Below are 22,732 nucleotides of genomic sequence, written 5' to 3'. Positions count from 1 at the left end.
CAGCCGGTAAGTATGCCCAGGTTGTACCACATGGCACTGTAAGGTGGGCTATGCCCACACCTGTACAGACACTCCCTTCACATAGATGGATAGTGTCAGGGAACTGCCATCAGCTCAGAGGCGAGAGGTGGAAGGGCAGTTGTGTTACAGGGAGCCTCCGAAGGTCTTGCGAAGCAGTTCCTCCTCTGGCGAGGAGGAAAGCCCCTCCTCCGGTTGGGAGTGGGTTCAGGGACCAGGAGATGCTAGGGAGAGCCCCAACACCGAGCCTGAGCAAACCGGAGAGAAGGGAAGTACCCCTTTGCCAGTGCCCACGCTGCACAGGTTTGGGCGCAGAGAGGGGAGGAGAAGGATGGGGATCACACGACTGTTTTGCTGGGGGAGGTACAAGGACCGGCCACACCCAGATCCTGCTGGCGACTGAGCAGACATGGACTTGCGACGCTCTGCACTGTAAATAGTTTGTATTAATAATAAAGCCTGGAAAAGACAGGTTGGAGTCTTGCCTGTTTGCTCTCAAGCAACCACACCAGCACCTGACAGATGGGGTATAAATAATAAAATTATTATTTCTTTGAAAACTTGTAATATTTTTTTTAAATAAAAACTTAGGATATTTATATTTTAAGTAATGCTTTTTCGTAGTGGGAAGTTCACATGAATCAGTTTTGTTCCTGCAAGGAGCTGTGATGACATTCTGTCTCCAAAGGAAATATTTCCCACGATGGAGATAATAGTGCAGAGTTCATCTGTGCAACCATGTTCTAGGCCAGGCATAGGCAAATTCGGCCCTCCAGATGTTTCGGGACTATAACTCCCATCACCCCTAGCTAAAAGGACCAGTGGTCAAGGATGATGGGAGTTGTAGTCCCAAAACATCTGGAGGGCCAAGTTTGCCTATGCCTGTTCTAGGCCATATTATCCCAGACACCGGTTATGCAACTGCATAGCTCAGCTGGTCAGAGCATGGTGCTAGTAACACCAAGGTTGCAGGTTCGATCCCTGTATTGGGACAGCTTCCTATTCCTGCATTGCAGGGGGTTAGACTAAATGATCCTCAAGGTCCCTTCCAACTCTACAGTTCTATATTTCAGGCAGCCGTTTCTAACTTTCCTTCATTGTATGCATAAAATTTTATTCTATCAGCAACTAGCTCCTATTAATTCACAAGATCTTCAACATGATGCCAGGCAGACAATTGCCTTTTAAAATATGCAGAAAGCATTGCAGAGGGAGATCAGCCCGACTGCAGTATGTTCATATGAAGCAGTCTGTCTTGACAAGAACTGCCGCCACAGTTACTAATCACAATGTTTATCAGTATATGACTCATTCAGCCTAGTAACGTCCTCCAAAGGAACAGACTTAAAATCCATCAAACCTGAAAACAAAATGCCAGTGAATTTATTGGGCACTGCTTTGGAGGAGAAAAATGTTAAAACAGCATTGCTTTAACTATGAGATCAGAGTAGAGAACCTTTAAAAAAATATAACTTCATATATGAAATATGTATTTCAACTTTTTCATACCTCTTTTATTGCTTTCTCTACCTGAAGCTTCTAAAAATATTTTTTCCAACTCTGCCATTGCCTGAGCATCAATATCCTGGGCACTTTTCACTGACTGCAGGGAGCGAAGTCGTTTGTTCTCCTCTCGAAGGGCATGGTTCTCCATAGCATATTTTGCAACACGTGGATGCTGTTCCACCTGTACATAACACATATTCTGTTAATTCATGATATAAACAATCCTCAAAACCTGAACAGGTGTATTACTATATTAGTATAGGAAGTTTTAATTTTTAAAAATCCTGATTACTTTTCTTAGGCTTTCTTTAAAATGTTTCCTAGCACACAAAAGAGAATGAACTTCAAAACCACATACAGTGGAACCTCAGTTGTCGAATGTAATCCGTTCTGGAAGATGGCTCGACTTCTGAAATGTTCGACAACCGAGGTGCAGTGGGTGGTTGGAGAATTAAATTGAAAAAATAGAGAAATGTGCCTAGGAAGCCATTGGACTTCCGACGCGTGTTCAAAAATGGAAGCAATTATATCTGGGGTTTTGGTGTTCGGCTTCTGAAACGTTCGGCTTCTGAGATGCTTGAAAACCAAGGTTCCACTGTATTTACACTTATCTGCTTTAAATAGTGACGCTGTTCCTTGCACGTTTTTACACTATGGCCCACATGACATTTCTGAAAGGCTTGTGTCCTATTTGATCCTATTATAATTATTAATTTCATTTTTATAGCACTTTATATGCAAAAGAAAAAGGATCTCAAAGGACTTTACAACCCACATTAAAGCATCAAACAAAACAATTAACAAAATATTACAGAAGAAAGTCAACTACAAGGTGAGTCCTTTAAAAGAGGCCCCGTGGATACAGAGTACACATGTTCCATGGGGCCTCTTTTTAAAGACTCATCCTGTATAAAGTGTATATCCAAAACAATATATGTAACAATCCTTAAATATTGTCTTTAAGGATTTCAAAAGAAAACATCACAAAGGAGGCCAACTACAGAATGCATACAGAATGCAGCAAAGTTAACAAAACAGTCTTGAAACATTTCAAAAGAAAACATTACTAAAGGAAGACAAATACAAAATGCACAAGTACATCCTTCTTTGGAACATTCTGCTTTGGAACATACTTGGTTAAGTACCGTATTTTTCGCCCTATAGGACGCACTTTTCCCCCTCCAAAAATGAAGGGGAAATGTGTGTGCGTCCTATGGGGCGAATGCAGGCTTTTGCTGAAGCCTGGAGAGCGAGAGGGGTCGGTGTGCACCGACCCCTCTCGCTCTCCAGGCTTCGCAGACCTCTCCGCAAGCAACGGGAGCGCTCCCGCTGCTTGCGGAGAGTTGCCTGCATGCCGAAGCCTGCGCGTGCTGAGCTCAGCGCGTCCAGGCTCCGCGGACCTCTCCGCAAGCAGCGGGAGCCAGCGCTGGGCTCCCACGGCTTGCAGAGAGCTGCCTGTTTGGGGGCTGGGGTCGGGGGAAGCTCGGGCCTCCCCCGCCCCAGCCCTGCGCCTGGGGGGGGGGGAATAATTTCCCCCCCTTTATTTCCCCCCCCAAAAACTAGGTGCACCTTATGGGACGGTGCGTCCTATAGGGCGAAAAATATGGTAGTTCAGATTAGCTTGGATGAAATTGTTTGCTGCATCCAGCTGAAGTCAATACATATGTTAATAAAAACAGAAGCTGATTTTCAATAAGTGCTTTCAGAATTATATCGATTATAAATTATAAAATCAACTCAACAACCACAAGAAGAAATGCAAAACCTTCAAAATCAATTAAGATCCATGAGTTACGGAAGAGTGCTGAAATCAGCTTAAAAGTTTTTCATTCAAGTTTAATACCAGGGATAGCGTAAAAGTGTGTCTCTTTTTGGTTCAGCTGTGTACATTGGCCAAAAAACCTACTTGCAATTTGTGTGTAGAACTTTTAAGGGCTACTAACCACAACAGTTAACCTCCATGTTTAGAGAAGTACACTTCTCAATAACAGATGTAGGAAGACAAGAACAGAAGAGGAATGTTGCTCAATTAATGTGCTTTCTGGGGGCATCTGGCTTGCCAGAGAATGCCGGAGTAGACAGATGTTTGGCCTGATCCGGGTAATACATTAAACAAAAATACAGCTACCTGTTCTCTGAGAATCTTCAGCTCCTCCTTCAGTTCCCCAAAGAGCTTCTCTTGTTCACTGGGCAAAAAGCTGCCATGAGCCTCTTTATGTAGTTTTTCCAGGCGAGTTATATGATCCTCTCTGAATTTAATAATCATTTTATTGGATTGAATGAACTTCTCCTTTTTGACACACAGCTCTTCTAGTTGGGCAACTTTTTCTAACAGCATCTTAAAAATAAAGGCAGCCAATTAAGCAGGAAGCAAAAGCATCATGACACATTCATAATGAAAAGTATATTTGTCCAACCCTCTCTTAGATGTGATCAACAGAAATCATTAAATGAAGAGACAAACTTATGTTAATATGCTATTCACACATTCTCAACATTTGTGTTCAACTGATTTGGGGTGTATGCGTGGAGCCATATAAATAAATTAGTTCAGCTTTTAAGAAAGGAACAAATTATTGTTCCAGGGCAAAGATATTTTTGTTAATTGGACCTTTCCTAACACTGTACCATAGTATTCCTATTCTTACCTTTCTTTCACTTTCAGCTTTTTCCAATAACAGCATTGCTTCAAGAAAATGGTTCAGATAATCTGCATTTCCTACATCACGTGTGAGGGTAGCTTAGAGAGAATGTAGAACAAAATACATTAGGTTACACTTCCTTAGAATTATTTGTCTATTTTGTGTGTCAACTGAGATATTTAGCGCTGGTTTTTAATATGTTATAGCCGAAATACACATTATCGTTTTATGATTATGGCTAAACTTTCTTATCTAAAACTGCATTTAAAGGAGATTCAGGATAAAGAGGTTTGGGATTTTTATAAATGTTTAAATACAAAAGCTTGTTGAACATTTCAGTTAAGCATAACTGAAATACAACACAATGCTAAATGTGTTTACTAAGAAGTCTGTTCCAAAGGATTCAGTTTGATTCTGTGCAGAATTTGGGATCCTTGCGTTTGCACAGAATTGGCCATTAAAGCAACAATCATACCCACACTGAGTTGAGGATAAGTTTCACAAACATTGTTGCTTGGTTCAATACCATGGTTATGATTCCAACCATGTCTACCTTGTGGTACATGCCACCGAATTCAACGGGCCTTACTTCCAGGTGAAGAACTGCTGCCTATGTTTGTTACTTAGTAACTACAGAAATGAATGGAAATTGCAGATGCAATTTAGTCCCAAAAATTTGGATCCAGACTAACTTTCAAGGTGACATGCACAGATCAGACTGTTAAAGGTAAAGGGACCCCTAACCATTAGGTCCAGTCGCAGACGACTCTGGGGTTGCAGTGCTCATCTCGCTTTATTGGCCGAGGGAGCGGCGTACAGCTTTCGGGTCATGTGGCCAGCATGACTAAGCCGCTTCTGGTGAACCAGAGCAGTGCACGGAAACGCCATTTACCTTCCCACCGGAGCGGTACCTATTTATCTACTTGCACTTTGATGTGCTTTCGAACTGCTAGGTTGGCAGGAGCAGGGACCGAGCAATGGGAGCTCACCCCATCACGGGGATTCGAACCGCCAACCTTCTGATCGGCAAGTCCTAGGCTCTGCGGTTTACCCCAAAGTGCCACCCACGTCCCGATCAGACTGTTACTCCCTAGCAAATATACAGAGGATTTCACTGTAAGCTTCTGCATTGTCTGAGCTGTAGTGATATTTACAGTTTACACACATTAATTCTGTGTTAATAACCATAGTGAAAACAAAATGTTAGCTATTAAAGGATTCTACCAAATCGTGATCTGAAAATGGGACTTGCAATAACATGTTGTGGTATTGAATGTTTCTGTTCAGAATTCTAGTCAACTAGTCATATTCTCTTCTAGCACACCATTCTATCCACCTCATTTCCCCCTCTTCCTCCAACACCAGCCAGAATTCTGTGTCTACTGAGCACAGATCCAGGTTCACTTATTCATGATGCTCACTGGGTGACTGGGTTACTTGCCTCATGGGGTTATTATGAGGATAATATGGGAGCTCAGGAAGAGAGAGACTTTGAAAACCACCCTCAGCAATATGGAAGAAAGGTTTGGTAAGAATATAAATACACTCAGTCCCCAACGGACTGTTTTGGTTTCCCCCACTAAAGATTTATTTGTAGTTCTGCAAACTTTGGTTCTCTGAATACCTCCGCTCTTGCTGATACCTCCGCTCTTGTGTTTGTGGAAGGTGCCATTTTGGAATACAGAGAACCAGTTTTCTATTACGACATTCTGTTTCTGCGATATATTGGGAGCATGAATTAAGTTTGATCCTGTACAAAAGTCATGTTTTATTTTTTAAAACTTTGAGGTTTTTTTTTTAAAATGGAAAACAAATGGGGGGCTTAAACAAATCATCCTGAAACACCAGTTTTAAGGGGGGAAAGGGGATAGGCTTTACCTGTAGGTAGAGAAGCATCTTGCAGAGACTGCCCTGAATTAAGCAGAGCAAGCTGCTCTTTCAGTTTCTTCACTTCAGACTGCAACTGCTTCACGTTTCCTTGGGTGTCTTCATTTATCACAGCCTTAAATAGAAAATTTAAAATACTGAAACGCACGTGCCTGGTGATCGGATAATTCAATTCCTACTGACAAAGCCAACTAGAATGCGTTGTTCTCACTTTCAAACATAATAGGTTAAAAAGAAAATAATATTGAAAATGAAGACTATCTGATACTAGCATGGCAGCATATATTCTATGCATTTACAAAATCAGTTATAGAATTTAGCCTTCCCCTGATCTCAGCTCTTTTCTTTTAGAAAAACATGTTCTTAATGCAAGGCTTCACGTGCGGAGGAGTGAAAAATGTATAGGTTTGCTTTGTGAAGACGCAGAAACAAGTTTAGGGAGTCTTTTTGTTTTCCTACATGCTGCTCCTACTCATGACTAATACTACTGCCTCCCCCCCCCCCCCATTTCTCACTACCTGTTGGTGTTTTGCAACTTTCTGACCTGTTGCAGGAGCTTAGCCAGACCTTAGCAGAGTATACGCAGAGTTCACGAAAGCAATCGGTTGCAGGCAGGATGGACGAAGAAGGAACCAGTAACTTGTTACTTATAGGTGTTTATTATATACAGTGGGCTTCAAGTTACTATTTACAGGAACAGAACAGAACACGGATCTTTAACTAGCTCTCTCACCACACGACTCGTAGACAACACACTGACCAACACTAACGCCTAACTCCCAACTAACACATTACAGTCAGTAGGCCATAAATCATTATGCCTGTGAGAGACCTCTACCAATGGTAGAGCTGTTTCCAGGCCTCTATAACTCCCGGCAGATTTTACTCCTTTACTTGGCCTTGGCTGTCGGCCAACTCTTAATTGACTCTGTGTGACGCTGCACGTATTCAAAAACCCAACACTACCACCACCCTCTTAACATATGGCCCTATTTCCCTTTGCAACCCAGGAAGGCTTTGAAAGTTGATGTTGGCAGAAGCAATAGTACACATATGCACATTTATAAATTTGTGAATCATGTGTTTGCATAAGATGCACATAACTCTGTCTATCAGTTTTGATTGGGAGTTCTTAATAGATGCACACTGTAAAGGTTTAGCACAGAGAGTTGTTATAGGCCAGGAAGCTTGAGTGTCTTGGTTGTGAGAACTGCAAGAAGGGAACTTCAGACTGTTTCTTCATTTTTACGCAAGTTCCACAATGTCTGATACTGTTTTAAAAGTGCAAAGTGAATAGAAAACTTCTATCTCATGTAATTATCATTGAATTGTATGTTGCACAGCTAAAAATGTGAAACATACCTCATGTATTCTAGAAAGGAATGCAACCCATTTCCTAATACAGTGGTACCTCAGGTTGCATACGTTTCAGGTTACATACACTTCAGGTTACACACTCCGTTAACCCAGAAATAGTGCTTCAGGTTAAGAACTTTGCTTCAGGATAAGAACAGAAATTGGGCTCTGCTGGCGTGGCGGCAGCAGGAGGCCCCATTACCTAAAGTGGTGCTTCAGGTTAAGAACAGTTTCAGGTTTCTTTCTTTATCAAACCTTTATTAGGCATTATGGAAATAAAACCTTAAAAGAGAAAATAACATATAAAAGCCTTGAAATATATATAAAAAAGGCAGCAGTTTGCTAAGTACATATATATATATACATATAGAGTCAGTGGTTTTCCTTGTTAACCTGCTCCTTGGAGGACTGCTGCCAAAAACTCGGCTACCCCCGCCGTTACCCTTTGGTCAACGTCGGATAGGTAGAATCCCACACATTCACCTTGCTGCGGTTCCAGACCACCCAAAAGAGGGGACAGCACGCGTTGACGGAGCGTACTGTACAATGGGCAATGAAGGAGAATATGCTCTACAGTGTCCGGGACATTCATAGAGCATCTGCAGAGTCTCTTGTTTCTAGGAATGTTTTGATATCTTCCCCTGACAAATGCTGAGGGAAAAACATTCAAGCGGGCCAGCATAAAAGCCCTACGTTGGGCTGGGATTATTAGTTTAGTGACGTAATTGGCTCTGCTATCTAAGATATTTAATTCATAGAATATGGGGGAGCAAATTTTGTTTACAGCTGCCATAATATTTTGTCTCTCGACATCCTTTAGTCTAGTTAGGATATTATGGGAAATATATTGCTCATTAGAATTGTACAGGGACTCCAGCTCGACGCCTAAAGATTCAATCTTTTTTTCGAGGTGCTGATACCATCTTGATTTATAGGAGTCTTTGAGCAAATCAGCGAGCAGACTTGATGGAGGGCAGCGGAAGTGGCAGCGTAACCAATACTTTATTGAGGTGGACCATGCCCAATATTCCATTGTGTGTATGCCTATTTCTGCACACATTGTTTCATATTTGATCATAGCTGGGAGTCCAAGAATACGTCTCAGAAAGCTAGAGTGAATCTTTTTTAAATCATTGTTATATGCTTGGACCCATAGCGGGATTCCATAGAATATCTGGGATTGCACTTTTGTTTGAAATATCTGATTTGCCGCAGGAATAAATTGATTACCTTTCTGATAATGAAAACGGGCAACTGCTGATGAGATGCACTTTGCCTGTTTTATGGCATTTGTGCGATGGGTTGCCCACCCTAAATTGCTCTGGAATAAGATTCCCAGATACCTATAGATTTTCACTTGTTGGATTTCTTGCCCTCTTATTTTCCATTTCTCTAATTTCCAACCATTCGAGAAGACCAAAATTTTTGTCTTCTCATAGTTTATAGAGAGTTTGTTACATTCGCAATAGAGGATCAGTGAAGATATAAGACGTTTTAGACCCAAGCTCGTTAAGGATAGTAGGACAGCATCGTCTGCGTATAGTAAGAGAGGAACTGGTTTCTGATTAAGTTTAGGGGCATGTGATTCTATTTTTTGAAGGTAATCTGGCAAGTCTGATAAAAATAAATTAAATAGAAAGGGGGCAAGAATGCACCCTTGTTTTACCCCTTTCGAGATTGGGATGTCTGATGAAAGGTGACCTTTGTTGTTAAGTTTGACTTGACAGGTATTGGAAGAGTGTAGATTTTGCATTAGAATCAATAGGCGCTGATCAATTTTTAATTCTGCGAGTTTCCTCCACAACTCCAGCTCTTCAAGATGGCGCCGAGGTAAGACGCTCTTATCGGAGCTCAAAGAGATCTTTTAACTAAATGTTGCTGGCTCTCCTTCCCCTTTTGGATTTTATTTCCTTTCACCATTTCGCTGTGCTTTTGAACATTTTATCTTATCCTCCTCGGTGCCGGGACTTAAAGAAGCTAATGAAGCTTTAACGAAGGCTCTCAGACATTCCCTTCCGGGCATTAAGGCACTCCCTCCCAGTTTCTCGTCGACTCCTTGTGATAAACTTATTCCAAGGACTCTTAAGGACTTTTAATCGGCTTTTAACCCTAAAAACTACAAACTCATAAAACCACAAATTTCTCCCACCACTTCTAACTTCGTGGACCCCTAAACCCCTAAACATCTCAGTTGTTTTAACAAACTGGGAAGAAGGGGGGGGTACTTCAAAGGAGTGCTATAATTGGCTCCAGTTTTAAACTCCTCGCAGCAGCCCAGCCTGGACTGAATGAGAATTGAACGAGATTGCGACCTGAGAACCTTAGCACTTTATCACTTTACTTAGAAGTCTGATTTCATCGACTTAAGAAGAATCTAGCAATGAGAAGAGCCAAAAGACTCAGGTCTCTTGATACAGAAACTGACACAGAGTCCTCTGGTTTCAAACAGAGTAATCTAGATAATTACCTGCTACCTCAAAAACAGCACGTATCTCCTCCCAAAACCTTCCTCAACTCTTCGCATGAAAAGACAATTGAAGAGATATCCCAAGGAATAAATGAGGACAAGGCTACTACTCCCATAACAGAGGCACAAGCGCAAATTGATAGAAAGGTGGAGCTGCTAGAGGAATGCTGCCTACTGACTGCTCAAACAGTTCAAAAAATCTTTGAACAATTACAAAACATCTCCAAGAAGCTGGACAACCGAGATGAAAGGAGGCAACTCACTCCCCTTTTGCCATCCTTAACAAGCCCTGGAGATAAACAGAACAAATACAAATTTATGCCTCTAAACCAGCCAAAAACCAGAGGAAGCCCCCCTCACTCAATCAACCTGATACTGAGGCCATGTGAGATTGTTCTCCACATTTTTCCATATAGAGGGCCCCTACCTTATTGGGAGTCACCTTTCTGGGCCAGACATCATCTAAATCTGCTCCTTAGCCTTGAGGGTGGAAGCATTGACTTAAAAGCAGTCAAGAGGCTTACTAACGATGGATATTCCAAAAAAGTACTACTAAGATTTGGTAGCCATAGAATTCCAACCAAACTCTTAAGGGAAAAGGCTCATTTAGCCCAGAAAGGAATTATCCCGCGCCGACACTTTGAAGATATATCACCCAGACCACTGATTGCATCTAAAAGACAGAACAAGATGAACAAGGCCATTCCACCAGAAGCCGATATCTGCCCTACTCCCGTGGAAGAACCCAGTAGATGGGAGAAACCGCAGCCAGCTACCCGGAAAACCACACAAGAAAAATCCAAGCTCCCAAACCATGCGACTGTAGCATCAAATAACAACCTCGCCCTTGACACAATAGACTGGACAGTCCCAGAAGAAGAAGATCTGCTGAGTAACTTTACCAAGCTACCAGATAAAGAACAAATAAACATACTCAGTAAATTGACGAAACTACAGGCCAGATTGACCGAAATTCACCAACAGGGTCAACAAAATGCAGTAGAAACAACACACAATCAAACCTTACACTTACCAGCTTTTTCCCCAAAATGCATAGTCAAAAAGAGAGCTACTAATGGAACTTTCAAATGTATAGATGCAGAGCTTCAAATCCAGCCGCCTTTAGAATATGAAATGGCAAGGAAAAACTCCAGTAATGAAACCACAAATTCCTGGCTGAGATATCAAATATTAGCTCCAAACGAAATAGGTACCCCTACTTTAAGTACTACAAAGGACCTTAACATTGCCGAACAAAAGATGACCTCCAACAGACCTGACACACTGAGCTCAACACCAAATGAGGCCAAAGAAATGGAAGTAGAGACTGAAAACAGTCCAACTGTCCATAACAGCCCACCAGCCACAGAAATTTCTCAGGAACAAGGAACAGTTAAGGAAGAAAATCAAGAAAGGGAGGAAACTTTAATTTCCCGCACTTTAAAAAAAAATCTAAGAGATCCACCACCATGTTCCCCACCGAAAGCAGCGACAAATGGCTGTATCTGCACAAGACAAAATCCCTCGCTAGACTTAATAACAGAACTAGAATGACTAAATGCTGTCAACCAGCCACCAACTCAAAAACGGACCCTACGCTTGCTGTCCTGGAATATCGCAGGATGGGGAAACAAAGGCGGAGACCCAGACCTAATGAACTTCTTTAAAGATTTTGAACTAATACTTCTACAAGAAACATGGTCAACTAGAGATATCAAAATCAACGGATTCACCTCCTATACGAAACCCGCATCGAAAACAAACACGAAGGGCCGGCCGAAAGCAGGGTTATGTTGTATGATCAAAGACAACTTAGGGTTCAGTTTCAGGTTAAGAACGGACCTCCGGAACAAATTAAGTACTTAACCCAAGGTAGCACTGTACAGCAAATAATAGAATTTTCAGTAACTTGAAGGAGACAAGGTATTTGTTAAATGTCTGCAACTGCAGTCTCTCCCTCTCCCTCTTGGTCTATTCAGTTTCATGATTAGAATATTAAGATAGCAAGAACATAGTATTATAAGAGTTGAAATAGATGAGAAATACTCACAATATTTATTTTGATTTAGCAAACCTTTTTTCTGCCAAAGAACCCTTTCAGACAAAGAAATTGCTTACAACTATGTGAAGAAAAATAAGGTGACTGAATAGCCAATGTAATATTCTGTCCCAATTAAATACCTTGTTTTTTATCAGTTTGGCTCTCTGAGCAAAATTAAGGGTGGACAAGGTTTCACCAAAACATCTGGAACCTGGATTAATGTTTGCTATGATGCAAGTTTTGGCATTACCTCCAAGAGAATCCTGTTTGAAGACATAAAAATTACTTTGAGATACAGCACTTTTAAAAGCACATAGTTTAACTAATTCTAGTGTTTATAGAAACACAAACTATTTCCTCTTCTACTAACCCTTGTTTTGGGGAGGATAACGCCCTCCTCGTAAGATCACTGTTTTAGGCGACTGTGTTGCTTCAGGACTTAACATTCTGATAGGGCACTTTCAATAGAACAGTGTGACAGGATGCTCTAAAGCAAGATTAATATCACCACATACATATGTATTGCCACTATGTTTGGTTTATGATGATACTGTATGTTAGTGGAAGCAGCCTGAATACTTATGTAACCAGGTAAAGAAACCACAATGGGGCTAGTTTAGCAGTATATCTGTCAGGGAACTGCCATCGGAGCCAGAGGCGGAGGGAAGGCTCCAGGGGGATGCCGGAGAGGGTCCCAGTAGGGAGAGAGGCAGCCCATCTGCTGGGGAAGGAAATCAGCGTAGCACCAGTGGAGAAGGGGGGCAGAAGGGGGAATCGGCGAGGGGGCTCCAGGACTCCTCGCTGGAGACCAGCGGGGAGAGCACAGGTCCTCCGCTGCCCACACCCTCCCTGTGCAGAAGACTTCCGCGCAGGGAGAGTAGGAGGAGACTAGGCGTCAAAGAACTTCTTTGCTGGAAGAAGTTCAAGAAACGCCCACTGACGGATTCTGCCAGCGATTGAGACAGCCATGGGTGAGAGGCTGTCCAGACAGAAAGGGTTCAACCAGGCAACCTAGCCAGGAGTGGTGACAAATTACGCACGAGCAACCCCTAGAACCATTACAATATCCAAACCTGGAATTATGGCTTGTTTCGCCATAACAAACCGCAATTGCTAGCCTGCTTTAGACAAAAGCTTGTTGTGGATTATCACGTGATTTATTATGATCAAACAATCCATGACCCCAGATTCAGACATAACACTAAAGTAGCCTGTTTGCAATTTGTTTACTAGCTTGTATGAAGGAGGAGCGAGGGAAACACTCTTCGGCTGTGTCAATCTACATGCAGCTTGTGTACAGAATAGCTTAATAAGCAAAACTTTGTGGCTTAGCATTACGTGGCCAACGGCAACAGATTGTAGTAATCATTGATTTTCCAGGACAGCATACCGCAAGTAAGACATCTGAATAATATCAAAGTCAAAAGCATTTTGTCTTTTGAAAACCAATGTCCTAAAAATTAATGGTACACATTACCCGTAGCAGAAAAGTGAGCCTGGAGTCCCTGTAACAGATGTGCCTCTGTTTTCCATTGCCCACATCAACAAGTGCAGTAATCACTTGGCCCAGACAACTTAATGAACGGTTTATGTTCCCTGCTTCCTAGAACAAAAAAAAGAAAATAAAAGTGAATGCCAAGTTGGTGTTACTGTGAAGTGTGCTTGAGCATGCATTATACAAGCGCATGGACTCTGTCTCCAGGAGGAGTTAACCCTTTTCTGCATGCTCCCATTCCCACTGACCAAGAATGCGCTGTTTCGCCACTAACCTTTAACCTAACTCCCTCTGTGTGAGTATCTTTTTGTCTCTCTGATCCAGCCAAATCTACCAAATTCAGCAGAGATGATCGAATATTCATAACGTCATTGGTTTTCTCCATTGATTCGACTGTGATAGTAAAAACAGCATGAGACCTTGAGGACTCTCTGTTCATTGAGGTAGACGCTACACGGCGATTTCTCCAGCCCGTTGTTAACACCTAGTCAGAATAAGATATGAGTAGCATTTACAATATATTATGGAACAGACTCAACAACTTTATCTGAAGCTATTTTGGAGTCACAACTGAGATTACAGTGCTAATCTTAAATGTGTTGATGAAAGATCCCCTCTATTTCTAATCCTAATCTGCAAGAAGTGTTAAATTAACATCTTACTTGAAGGCAACGATGTATGTTTTACACATCCCTGTTCAAAAGGAATTTATAACATGGCTTCCCAAGTCTCCCATCCTATTTTTTAAAAAAATCTTATACTTGTCCTTTTAATGTAAATTAAAATGAAAAGATGTCATTTGATAATGTTCCTATGTGTATATTGATGTACACATGAGCCAGGTTGATGATTTCCCCTTCCAGAGACAGTCTTTTCACACCTTGTGAAATACTGTTCCGGATAATCCCAAATTGTGGAGTGGATTTTGGCGCAAGAGTGTTTCTGCTGCTGGAAAGGCGAGAGCGAAAAGTTCTCATGCACACATAATGCATTGCACATGCCTTCTGCATCCCGGGCACTGGAAGCGGAGCTGCAGAAATGAGTGTTTATTGCAGAACATAAATAGCCCAACTTAAGGGAGCTGAAGGGCAAAAGGTACCAAACAAGCATAAGAAGCTCAAGTTATTTCTTTTAGTTAAGCTCTTCAAATAATAATATTGCTACTTCAATGAGTGCTGCCTCTGCTACAACATGCAAGGATGTCTACCTCTACTTATCAAAACAGCATACTTTATATGCTTCAGCAGCTGAAGTCAACACTTGCTCCACTGCACCAACAACAAATACTCCTTTTGTGATGTGCTCCCTGAGGAAGAGTCCAGCTGAGGCAGAATCCAGCAAGTCAAATAGCTGCTCATTGTAGATTTCAATAAACGAACACTTGCAGAGAAAACTCTTTTCTGTACCAGCCTATAAGAAACATTAACATTTGTGTTACAGAAAATGCTGTTTTAATTTTATCTGGCCTCTAACGCCATTACAAGGTTTTCACAGCAACTATGAAGGCATGCCTTTATTGATCTCTTACAGTTTACAAAAAGACACATTTTACCACCCACCTCCTACTTTCACTTTACATATTTGGAGCCTTTATTGTACGAACTTCAAGTCCTTCAAGAAACAGCTTACCTACCTACTTCCCTGCCCCATCACACCACCTTTGGTCCTGTTCATAACCAGCTGTCCTTCTGCTGTTACCCACTGAACCCATTTCAGCTATTAAAAGCTGGGGCAAACTGACTGGATTGTCCAGCTTTTCTATTTGCAGCTTGGAAAGAGTAGCACTGTACAGTGGTGCCTCGCAAGACGAGATTAATTTGTTCCGCGAGTTGCTTCGTCTTGCGATTTTTTTGTCTTGTGGAGCGCGGATTCCCTGGGTATTAATGGCTTTAAGAAAAAGGAAGCAAACCCGCAAGACGTTTTCGTCTTGCGAAGCAAGCCCATAGGGAAAATTGTCTTGCGAAGCAACTCAAGAAACGAAAAACCCTTTCGTCTTGCGCGTTTTTCGTCTAGCGAGGCATTCGTCTTGCGAGGTACCACTGTACATTTACTACTGACCATCTGTATCCTTTTTGCCTTTAAGGGCCAACAGAGCTGAATCAGTGCAATATTGTAGCAGCTCATCCCTTGCAGTTAACTCTCGGAAGAAAACAGTGAGACAAGGCAATAAGGTACAACACAGTATTTTGAAACAGATAAATTTACACTTGAAATTGGACAGATGGCTGGGAGGGTCAACTAGGGTAGAAATGAAGTTTACCATTTCACTTGCACATCGGAAGCCAATTGCTACTCACCACGCGTAAGTAGCAAGCTAGCATAGCTGCTTGCCTGTATGAAATAGTGTGATCCCCAGCTATACACTCATTCCAACCATGCAGGTTATTTCTTCCAAATGAATGAAGGGCACCCAAGAGCTGGATGCCATTGCTACTAATTAAAACGAACCCTCAAGGACTTTTACCACAATCTTCATTAAGAAAAGGATTTACCTTTTCTTTTTCACGTTCAATTAGAAAAAACAGATATTCAAAACTCCGTGGTATTACTCCTCTCAGGTTATGAGTAAAGTTATCAGAGTCGGGAGGACCTTGAAAAAAGAAAGAAAGAATTGCTTGGATAGAAATCTAAAAATATCTAGCAGAAATAAGGTGGTTTACATTATTAGTATTAGTAGCATACAATGCTTCTGAAATAGGAAGGAAGCCTTACTGAATAGATAAAGGCAATGGTTAAGAGCAGGCTTCGTCAAACTCGGCCCTCCAGATGTTTTTGGCCTACAATTCCCATTATCCCTAGCTAGCAGGACCAGTGGTCAGGGATGATGGGAACTGTAGTCTCAAAACAGCCGGAGGGCCAAGTATGAGGAAGCCTGGTTAAGAGATACAGTGGTACCTTGGTTCTCAAACTTAATCAGTTCCAGAACTCCGTTCCAAAACCAAGGCACGCTTTCCCATGCAATCCATGCAAAATGGATTAATCTGTTCCAGACTTTTAAAAACAACCCTTAAAACAGCAATTTAACATGAATTTTATTATCTAATGAGACCATTGATCCATAAAATGAAAGCAATAAACAATGTTCTGCAGTCACACAATCCATCAGTAAGTAGCTGAACTGGGTTCCACAGTCACAAAAAAAGAGCTGCAAAAATGCAAAATAAATAACAAAAACAGACAGACCTCAGTGTAAAACTCAAATCAGAAGCAAAACACTCAAAACGGAGCACGTTTGGCTTCTGAAAAAAGTTCACAAGCCGCAATACTTACTGCCAGGTTTGCAATGTATGGGTTCCAAGGCATCTGAGAACCAAGGTACCACTGTACAATATCCCCCCCCCCCCAGATGCTGATGCCTGATTAGTCTAACTCTAATCCCTTCCAAGACTCTTCCAAGTATCTTTTTCACCTGTCCCCTTTGATGAAGGCTTTGGCTGTCTCTTAGAGTCAGGAACACTGCAGTTCCTTGGTCTATGTTGTTAGATCATAGACTATGGCAAAATTAATGATATCCTAATATGAAACTAGCCCTAGATCTGGGAAATACTGCGTTAGAAGTTAATATTACACAATGCAAAGGGGTGGGGAAAAGAGGATCCCACACTGCGATCGAAAATGAGATAAACAACTGTAAGCACAAATCAGTATGTGTTGTACTTACCCATCATCGTAAAGGTTTTCCCTGAACCAGTTTGGCCACTAAAGAGAAAAAGAAGCAGCGCACACATATAATTATATCTCAGTAATCAGAACGTACTCATTTATTCATATATTTGCTAGGGTTAATTCTGTATCATTAAGAGGGTACATGTGTTGCATGCAGAGATGTCCAGGTTCAACTCCTGGCATCTCAAGTTAAACAGGATGGAGTAGCAGGTGATGTGGAAGATGCTGGGCCCCAGACACTGGAAAGCTAATGCCACACATGGATGAATGGACTAGATGAATTTATGCTTTAAATTTTACAGTCCTTAGAATGGTCTGACCCGGTAATGTATTTCTCAAACAGAGCAGTTCATATAATTCAAATCAGATATTTTACTATTTGCATGAAATAAAAAGGTTAAAAGCTTACTATGCAAAAATGGTTCCATTGTAGCCATTCATGCATGATTCTACTATCTTTTTGGCCACACTTGAGAACACTGATTCCTAGGCAGAAAATATTAAAAAAAATAGTTTTAATATGTTAGAATGATAAAAACAGCTTGACTTCATAGTATTCACAAACATATAACCACACACTGTGCACTATTCATTAACCAATACACATACCCTGACATTAAGGAATACTTTTCATTAAACACAAGCAATTCCACTGATACTAAAGAACCATTATGATGCACGAAATAATGAAATCAATGAGACTCGCTTCCAAGTAATAGGTTGGAGCCATTATGAGAATATATCTAATGAATATGGCTATTACTAAAAGAGAAATTGTTAATGTATCATAAATCTTAGCACATAGCAGTCAGCTAGCAATTGTTTCCTTACTTTCATCTTCTTCCCTTTCCCCTTTTCTTCTCAACATTCTTAGATTGCAAGCTCACATAAAGGGGCTATATATTATCTATCTATAATTCTTAGCTATTTTAGGCACTTTAAAGCAGTGTTAGAAAATGAAAGCTAGGAGCTAAATGACACCTTAAACCATAGGTTATGGGTGCAACAACAGAATGTCTAGGCACGCTTTTTTATAACAAGAATAGAAAGCTGAAAATGAATGAACGGCAGCCAAAATATTATGTTCATTTTTCTCATGCTCTAGTTCAGGGGTCGGCAAACATGGCCTTGCATGATTGGCCGCAGGGCATGGTGCACGCTGCCTGGGAGCTCTGTGGGGACGCCGGTGAGCGGGCAGTGCCGAGACATGCTCCTGAGCGTGTGCAGAGTGCATTCCTACTCCAGGTCCGGAGGCAGCTGCGGGACCAGCTTGCAAGGTAATTATATTTTTCAAAATATAGTCCGGTCTCCCACAAGGTCTGAGGAACAGTGGACTGGCTCCCTGATGAAAAGGTTTGCTGACCCCTGGTCTAGTCCTTCCCCAGCCAACCCCCTAATATTCTTAAAAGGGCCTCTTCTCCAGAGAGTAGCTAGAAGTGGGGAGGCAGAACTTACCCCTCAATAAGTGTGTATAGGATTGCAGCCTAACGTAGGTGAGTAACAATTTTAATAACCTGTGTTATAGTAAAGGTAAAGGTACCCCTGCCCGTACGGGCCAGTCTTGCCAGACTCTAGGGTTGTGCGCTCATCTCACTCTATAGGCCGGGAGCCAGCGCTGTCCACAGACACTTCTGGGTCACGTGGTCAGCGTGACAAGCTGCAACTGGCAAGCCAGCACAGCACACAGAACGCCATTTACCTTCCTGCTGGTAAGCGGTCCCTATTTATCTACTTGCACCCAGGGGTGCTTTCGAACTGCTAGGTTGACAGGCGCTGGGACTGAACGACGGGAGTGCACCCCGCTGCGGGGATTCGAACCGCCGACCATGCGATCGGCAAGTCCTAGGCGCTGAGGTTTTACCCACAGCGCCACCCGCGTCCAACCTGTGTTATACCAGCCCCTTAAATAAAAGCACCTAGCTGCAATTTCAGTTGAAAAATTTAATGTTAATGTAGATGGCTCAATGCAAACTATTTTCTATTACAAATGAGAACATGGCCAAAGAAGTCTCTTTTCTTTCTTTTTTTTAAAAAAATAGTTAACCTTTTAGGAACTAACTTATCTCTTGAATTACCTGGGTTGTGTCCACATCTGCCACATGATCAAAGGTAAAAATCTTAGGTTCAGGCTTTGAATTCAGGCGAATAGTGTTTGATGAAAGAACAGATAAGCACAAGCCATTGTCAGCAAGAAGAGTTCCTTCTTCTAGAGGGCGCACCCTCACGAAAACCTTGATAGCATCACCTTCAGCACTAAAACAAAGCAACAGCTACATTAGTATCCTAGTAACCAGCTGTAACATGTTTCTAAAGTCATTTTATTTTTGTCTTGTTCTTATGACACAATATGCAGACCCAACTAGATAAACATATTTATCTTACGTTATGGCATGCATGCAACTGCTGTGGAAACGTTATTGTTTTAACCTGCACCATCAATTCATCTGATTTTGTTGCAGGTTGACAGTTGTCCATGCCTTTTAAAAATATATATTTATTTTGGAACAGCCAGGATTGTAAATTAGGATCAAATTGTAAATCTCTTGATCACACAACGAAGTTGCCCAATCTGGTGTTTAATTCTTGCACACAATAATTAATGGATTCTTACCTGGAGGCTGCTAACGCTGTGTCACCTAAAAAACGAAAGTGAGAACATGATAATTTAAAAACTGTATGTAAGACATCTATCTACTGCTAATTATTCACATTACTATGGAGTGTCTACAAAAAGAAGCTACAGAAAATGGGGCGACAAAACAAAAAAAACTGAAGCAATGACAGACAGCTGCTAGCTATGATGTCACATATAATGCAAACACCTTGTATTGCCAAAGGTCTGGTACCCATACTCTGGTACACCTGGAAGGTGTGTAGTGTGAACACCTCAGGGGTGTAAACTCCCCAGAAAGTTTTTTGTCCGAAGTGGACACGCATTACTTATTGCATGCACATTCATATTGATCAATTTACTTGAGGTGTTTGCATGTGAACCCCTGTATCCATTCCCTAACCATAGAACTGGAAAGAGTATGCGGGAATCGCAACCAGGTGTCCATTGAATCCCTGAAACCACAATTTATTTATTTAACTTATCGCTTTTTCATGAAAATGCTCTTTGCCAACTGCACCATCCGATTCATGTCTCAAGCCATGGGTAGGCAAACTAAGGCCCGGGGGCTAGATCTGGCCCAAATGCCTTCTAAATCCGGCCTGCGGACAGTCCAGGAATGTGTGCTTTTATTTAAAATGCATCTCTGGGTTATTTGTGGGGCATAGGAATTCGTTCATTTTTTCCCTTCAAAATATAGTCCGGCCCCCCACAAGGTCTGAGGGACAGTGGACCAGCCCCCTGCTGAAAAAGTTTGCTGACCCAAAGAAAAAGAAGGAACATTTTTTCATATGTGGTGGGAATGTAAGAAAGTAAAAAACTTCTAGGAAATGATATAGAGAGATGAAAAAGATGTTGAAATATACATTAAAAAAAAAAAACCAGAAGCATTTTTACTTGGTATTATAGGTGAGGATATTAATAGACAAGATGTTAAATTGTTTTTATATGCAACAACAGCAGCAAGAGTATTGTTAGCCCAGAAACGGAAGCAAGAAGAAATTCCGACGAAAGAATGACAGACAAAATTAATGGACTACGCAGAATTAGATAAAATGACAGGATTCGAAACCTGCGAGACCAGAGATTCACAGAAGACTGGAAGAAATATAAGAATTATTTGAAGAACAACTGTAATCAACAAATTACGCTAGTGGGACTACAAGAAGTTTTGTAAGGAGAAATATATGAAGCATTGTAAAGTAGAGAAAGAATAGAGATATCAGTTATGAGATCTAAATGTAAAGTGAAAGCAAGAAATGTATATTCAGTGAATAGATTTGAAAATTTTCAGATGTGATTGATGCAAGTCAAAAAAACTGTATAAGAAGTTAAAGTATGTTTAATTATTGTTGAAAATGATATGTTAAAAAATGAATAAAGAAAAAGTTTGCTGACCCCCCCCCCCGCCCCTGACTTAAGCAGAAACAGATCCTGCCGAGTTCAGTGGGGCTTATCTTTAGATAACTTAAGAGCTGGAAAGGGACCATGAGGGTCATCTAGTCCAACCCACCCTGTCATGCAGGATCCTTCCCCCCAAAAAATGGGGCTCAAACCCCACAACCCCGAGATGAAAAGCCTCACGCTCTACCAACTGAGCCATCCCTTCAGCACTACCTCGCCAAACAACTTAGGAAAGGGCATTGTTGTTGTTGTTTAGTCGTGTCCGTCTCTTCTTGACCCCCTGGACCAGAGCACGCCAGGCACTCCTGTCTTCCACTGCCTCCCGCAGTTTGGTCAGACTCATGCTGGTAGCTTTGAGAACACTGTCCAACCATCTCGTCCTCTGTCATCCCCTTCTCCTTGTGCCCTCCATCTTTCCCAACATCAGGGTCTTTTCCAGGGAGTCTTCTCTTCTCATGAGGTGGCCAAAGTACTGGAGCCTCAGCTTCAGGATCTGTCCTTCCAGTGAGCACTCAGGGCTGATTTCCTTCAGAATGGAGAGGTTTGATCTTGCAGTCCATGGGACTCTCAAGAGTCTCCTCCAGCACCACAATTCAAAGGCATCAATTCTTCGGCGATCAGCCTTCTTGATGGTCCAGCTCTCACTTCCATACATCACTACTGGGAAAACCATAGCTTTAACTATATGGACCTTTGTTGGCAAGGTGATGTCTCTGTTTTTAAGTCTAGGTTTGTCATTGCTTTTCTCCCAAGAAGCAGGCGTCTTTTAATTTCATGACTGCTGTCACCATCTGCGGTGACCATGGAGCCCAAGAAAGTAAAACCTCTCACTGCCTCCATTTCTTCCCCTTCTCTTTGCCAGGAGGTGATGGGCCCAGTGGCCATGATCTTCGTTTTTTTGATGTTGAGCTTCAGACCATATTTTGCGCTCTCCGCTTTCACCCTCAATAAAAGGTTCTTTAATTCCTCCTCACTTTCTGCCATCAAGGCTGTGTCATCTGCGTATCTGAGGTTGTTGATATTTCTTCCGGCAATCTTAATTCCGGCTAGGGATTCATCCAGCCCACCCTTTCGCATGATGAATTCTGCATACAGTATTCCTTTTTTTAACTATTTCTAAAAAGGGGGCGAATAGCCTCCTTCAGTTACAAGGCGCCCCACATAACCGTGTGTGTGTGTGAGAGAGAGGAAGCCTCGGAACCTCCCCGCGCCTTCGGGGCTTTAGCTGCGTATGCGGGTCCGACCCCATCCCGTCGCAGGGAGTTCCGCGGACCCCGCCCGCCTCCCGCCAAGAGTTCTCCTGCTCGCATGCAGAGTTCTCGAGCCCCAGCCGGCTCTGCCTTCCTCAGCGCCGACTCCCGACAGCAGCTAATGTGGGGGAAACCCCGCGGCCGCTAAATAAAGGCATAGGGCGAAAGAGCTTTTTCCTCACGGCTCCCATCCAACCTCCCTCCCTCGAAGCCCCACTTCGCCCCCACCGCCGTCTTTCCTCACCTTTCGACCCGGGGGCCATTCTCCGCCCCGATAACCCCCCCCTCAGCAACTTCGACTCCTCTGAGGGCTTAAAAGCCTGAAAATGGCGCCCTGTTTAAATTTGGCGCGAACGAAGCTCCCGCGGGGGCAGCCATTTTGGAGGGCG

At 42.2% G+C, this 22,732-nt stretch overlaps 1 protein-coding gene across 1 annotated transcript in view; it reads right to left on the bottom strand.

Moving 5' to 3' along the window:
* Positions 1 to 22,699, bottom strand: part of KIF15 (kinesin family member 15) — a 47,780-nt gene extending 25,081 nt beyond the window's left edge. The window contains exons 1-14 of the mRNA XM_081882911.1: positions 22,588 to 22,699; positions 19,690 to 19,714; positions 19,154 to 19,331; positions 17,488 to 17,564; positions 17,074 to 17,111; positions 15,905 to 16,002; positions 14,643 to 14,822; positions 13,687 to 13,896; positions 13,395 to 13,520; positions 12,058 to 12,180; positions 6,045 to 6,168; positions 4,173 to 4,264; positions 3,653 to 3,862; positions 1,528 to 1,705 (exon numbers count right to left, since the gene is read on the bottom strand). Coding sequence (XP_081739037.1) covers positions 1,528 to 1,705; positions 3,653 to 3,862; positions 4,173 to 4,264; positions 6,045 to 6,168; positions 12,058 to 12,180; positions 13,395 to 13,520; positions 13,687 to 13,896; positions 14,643 to 14,822; positions 15,905 to 16,002; positions 17,074 to 17,111; positions 17,488 to 17,564; positions 19,154 to 19,331; positions 19,690 to 19,714; positions 22,588 to 22,606 — 1,678 coding nt within the window. The 5' untranslated portion in view covers positions 22,607 to 22,699. The remainder of the gene's footprint in view (positions 1 to 1,527; positions 1,706 to 3,652; positions 3,863 to 4,172; positions 4,265 to 6,044; positions 6,169 to 12,057; positions 12,181 to 13,394; positions 13,521 to 13,686; positions 13,897 to 14,642; positions 14,823 to 15,904; positions 16,003 to 17,073; positions 17,112 to 17,487; positions 17,565 to 19,153; positions 19,332 to 19,689; positions 19,715 to 22,587) is intronic.
* Positions 22,700 to 22,732: the final 33 nt, after the last annotated feature.

This window comes from Podarcis melisellensis, assembly GCF_964234715.1.
Source record: "Podarcis melisellensis genome assembly, chromosome: 12".
In the NCBI taxonomy this organism is placed as follows: domain Eukaryota; kingdom Metazoa; phylum Chordata; class Lepidosauria; order Squamata; family Lacertidae; genus Podarcis; species Podarcis melisellensis.
Note: the sequence above shows the minus strand (reverse complement) of the source record. Positions and strands in the feature narration are given on the sequence as shown.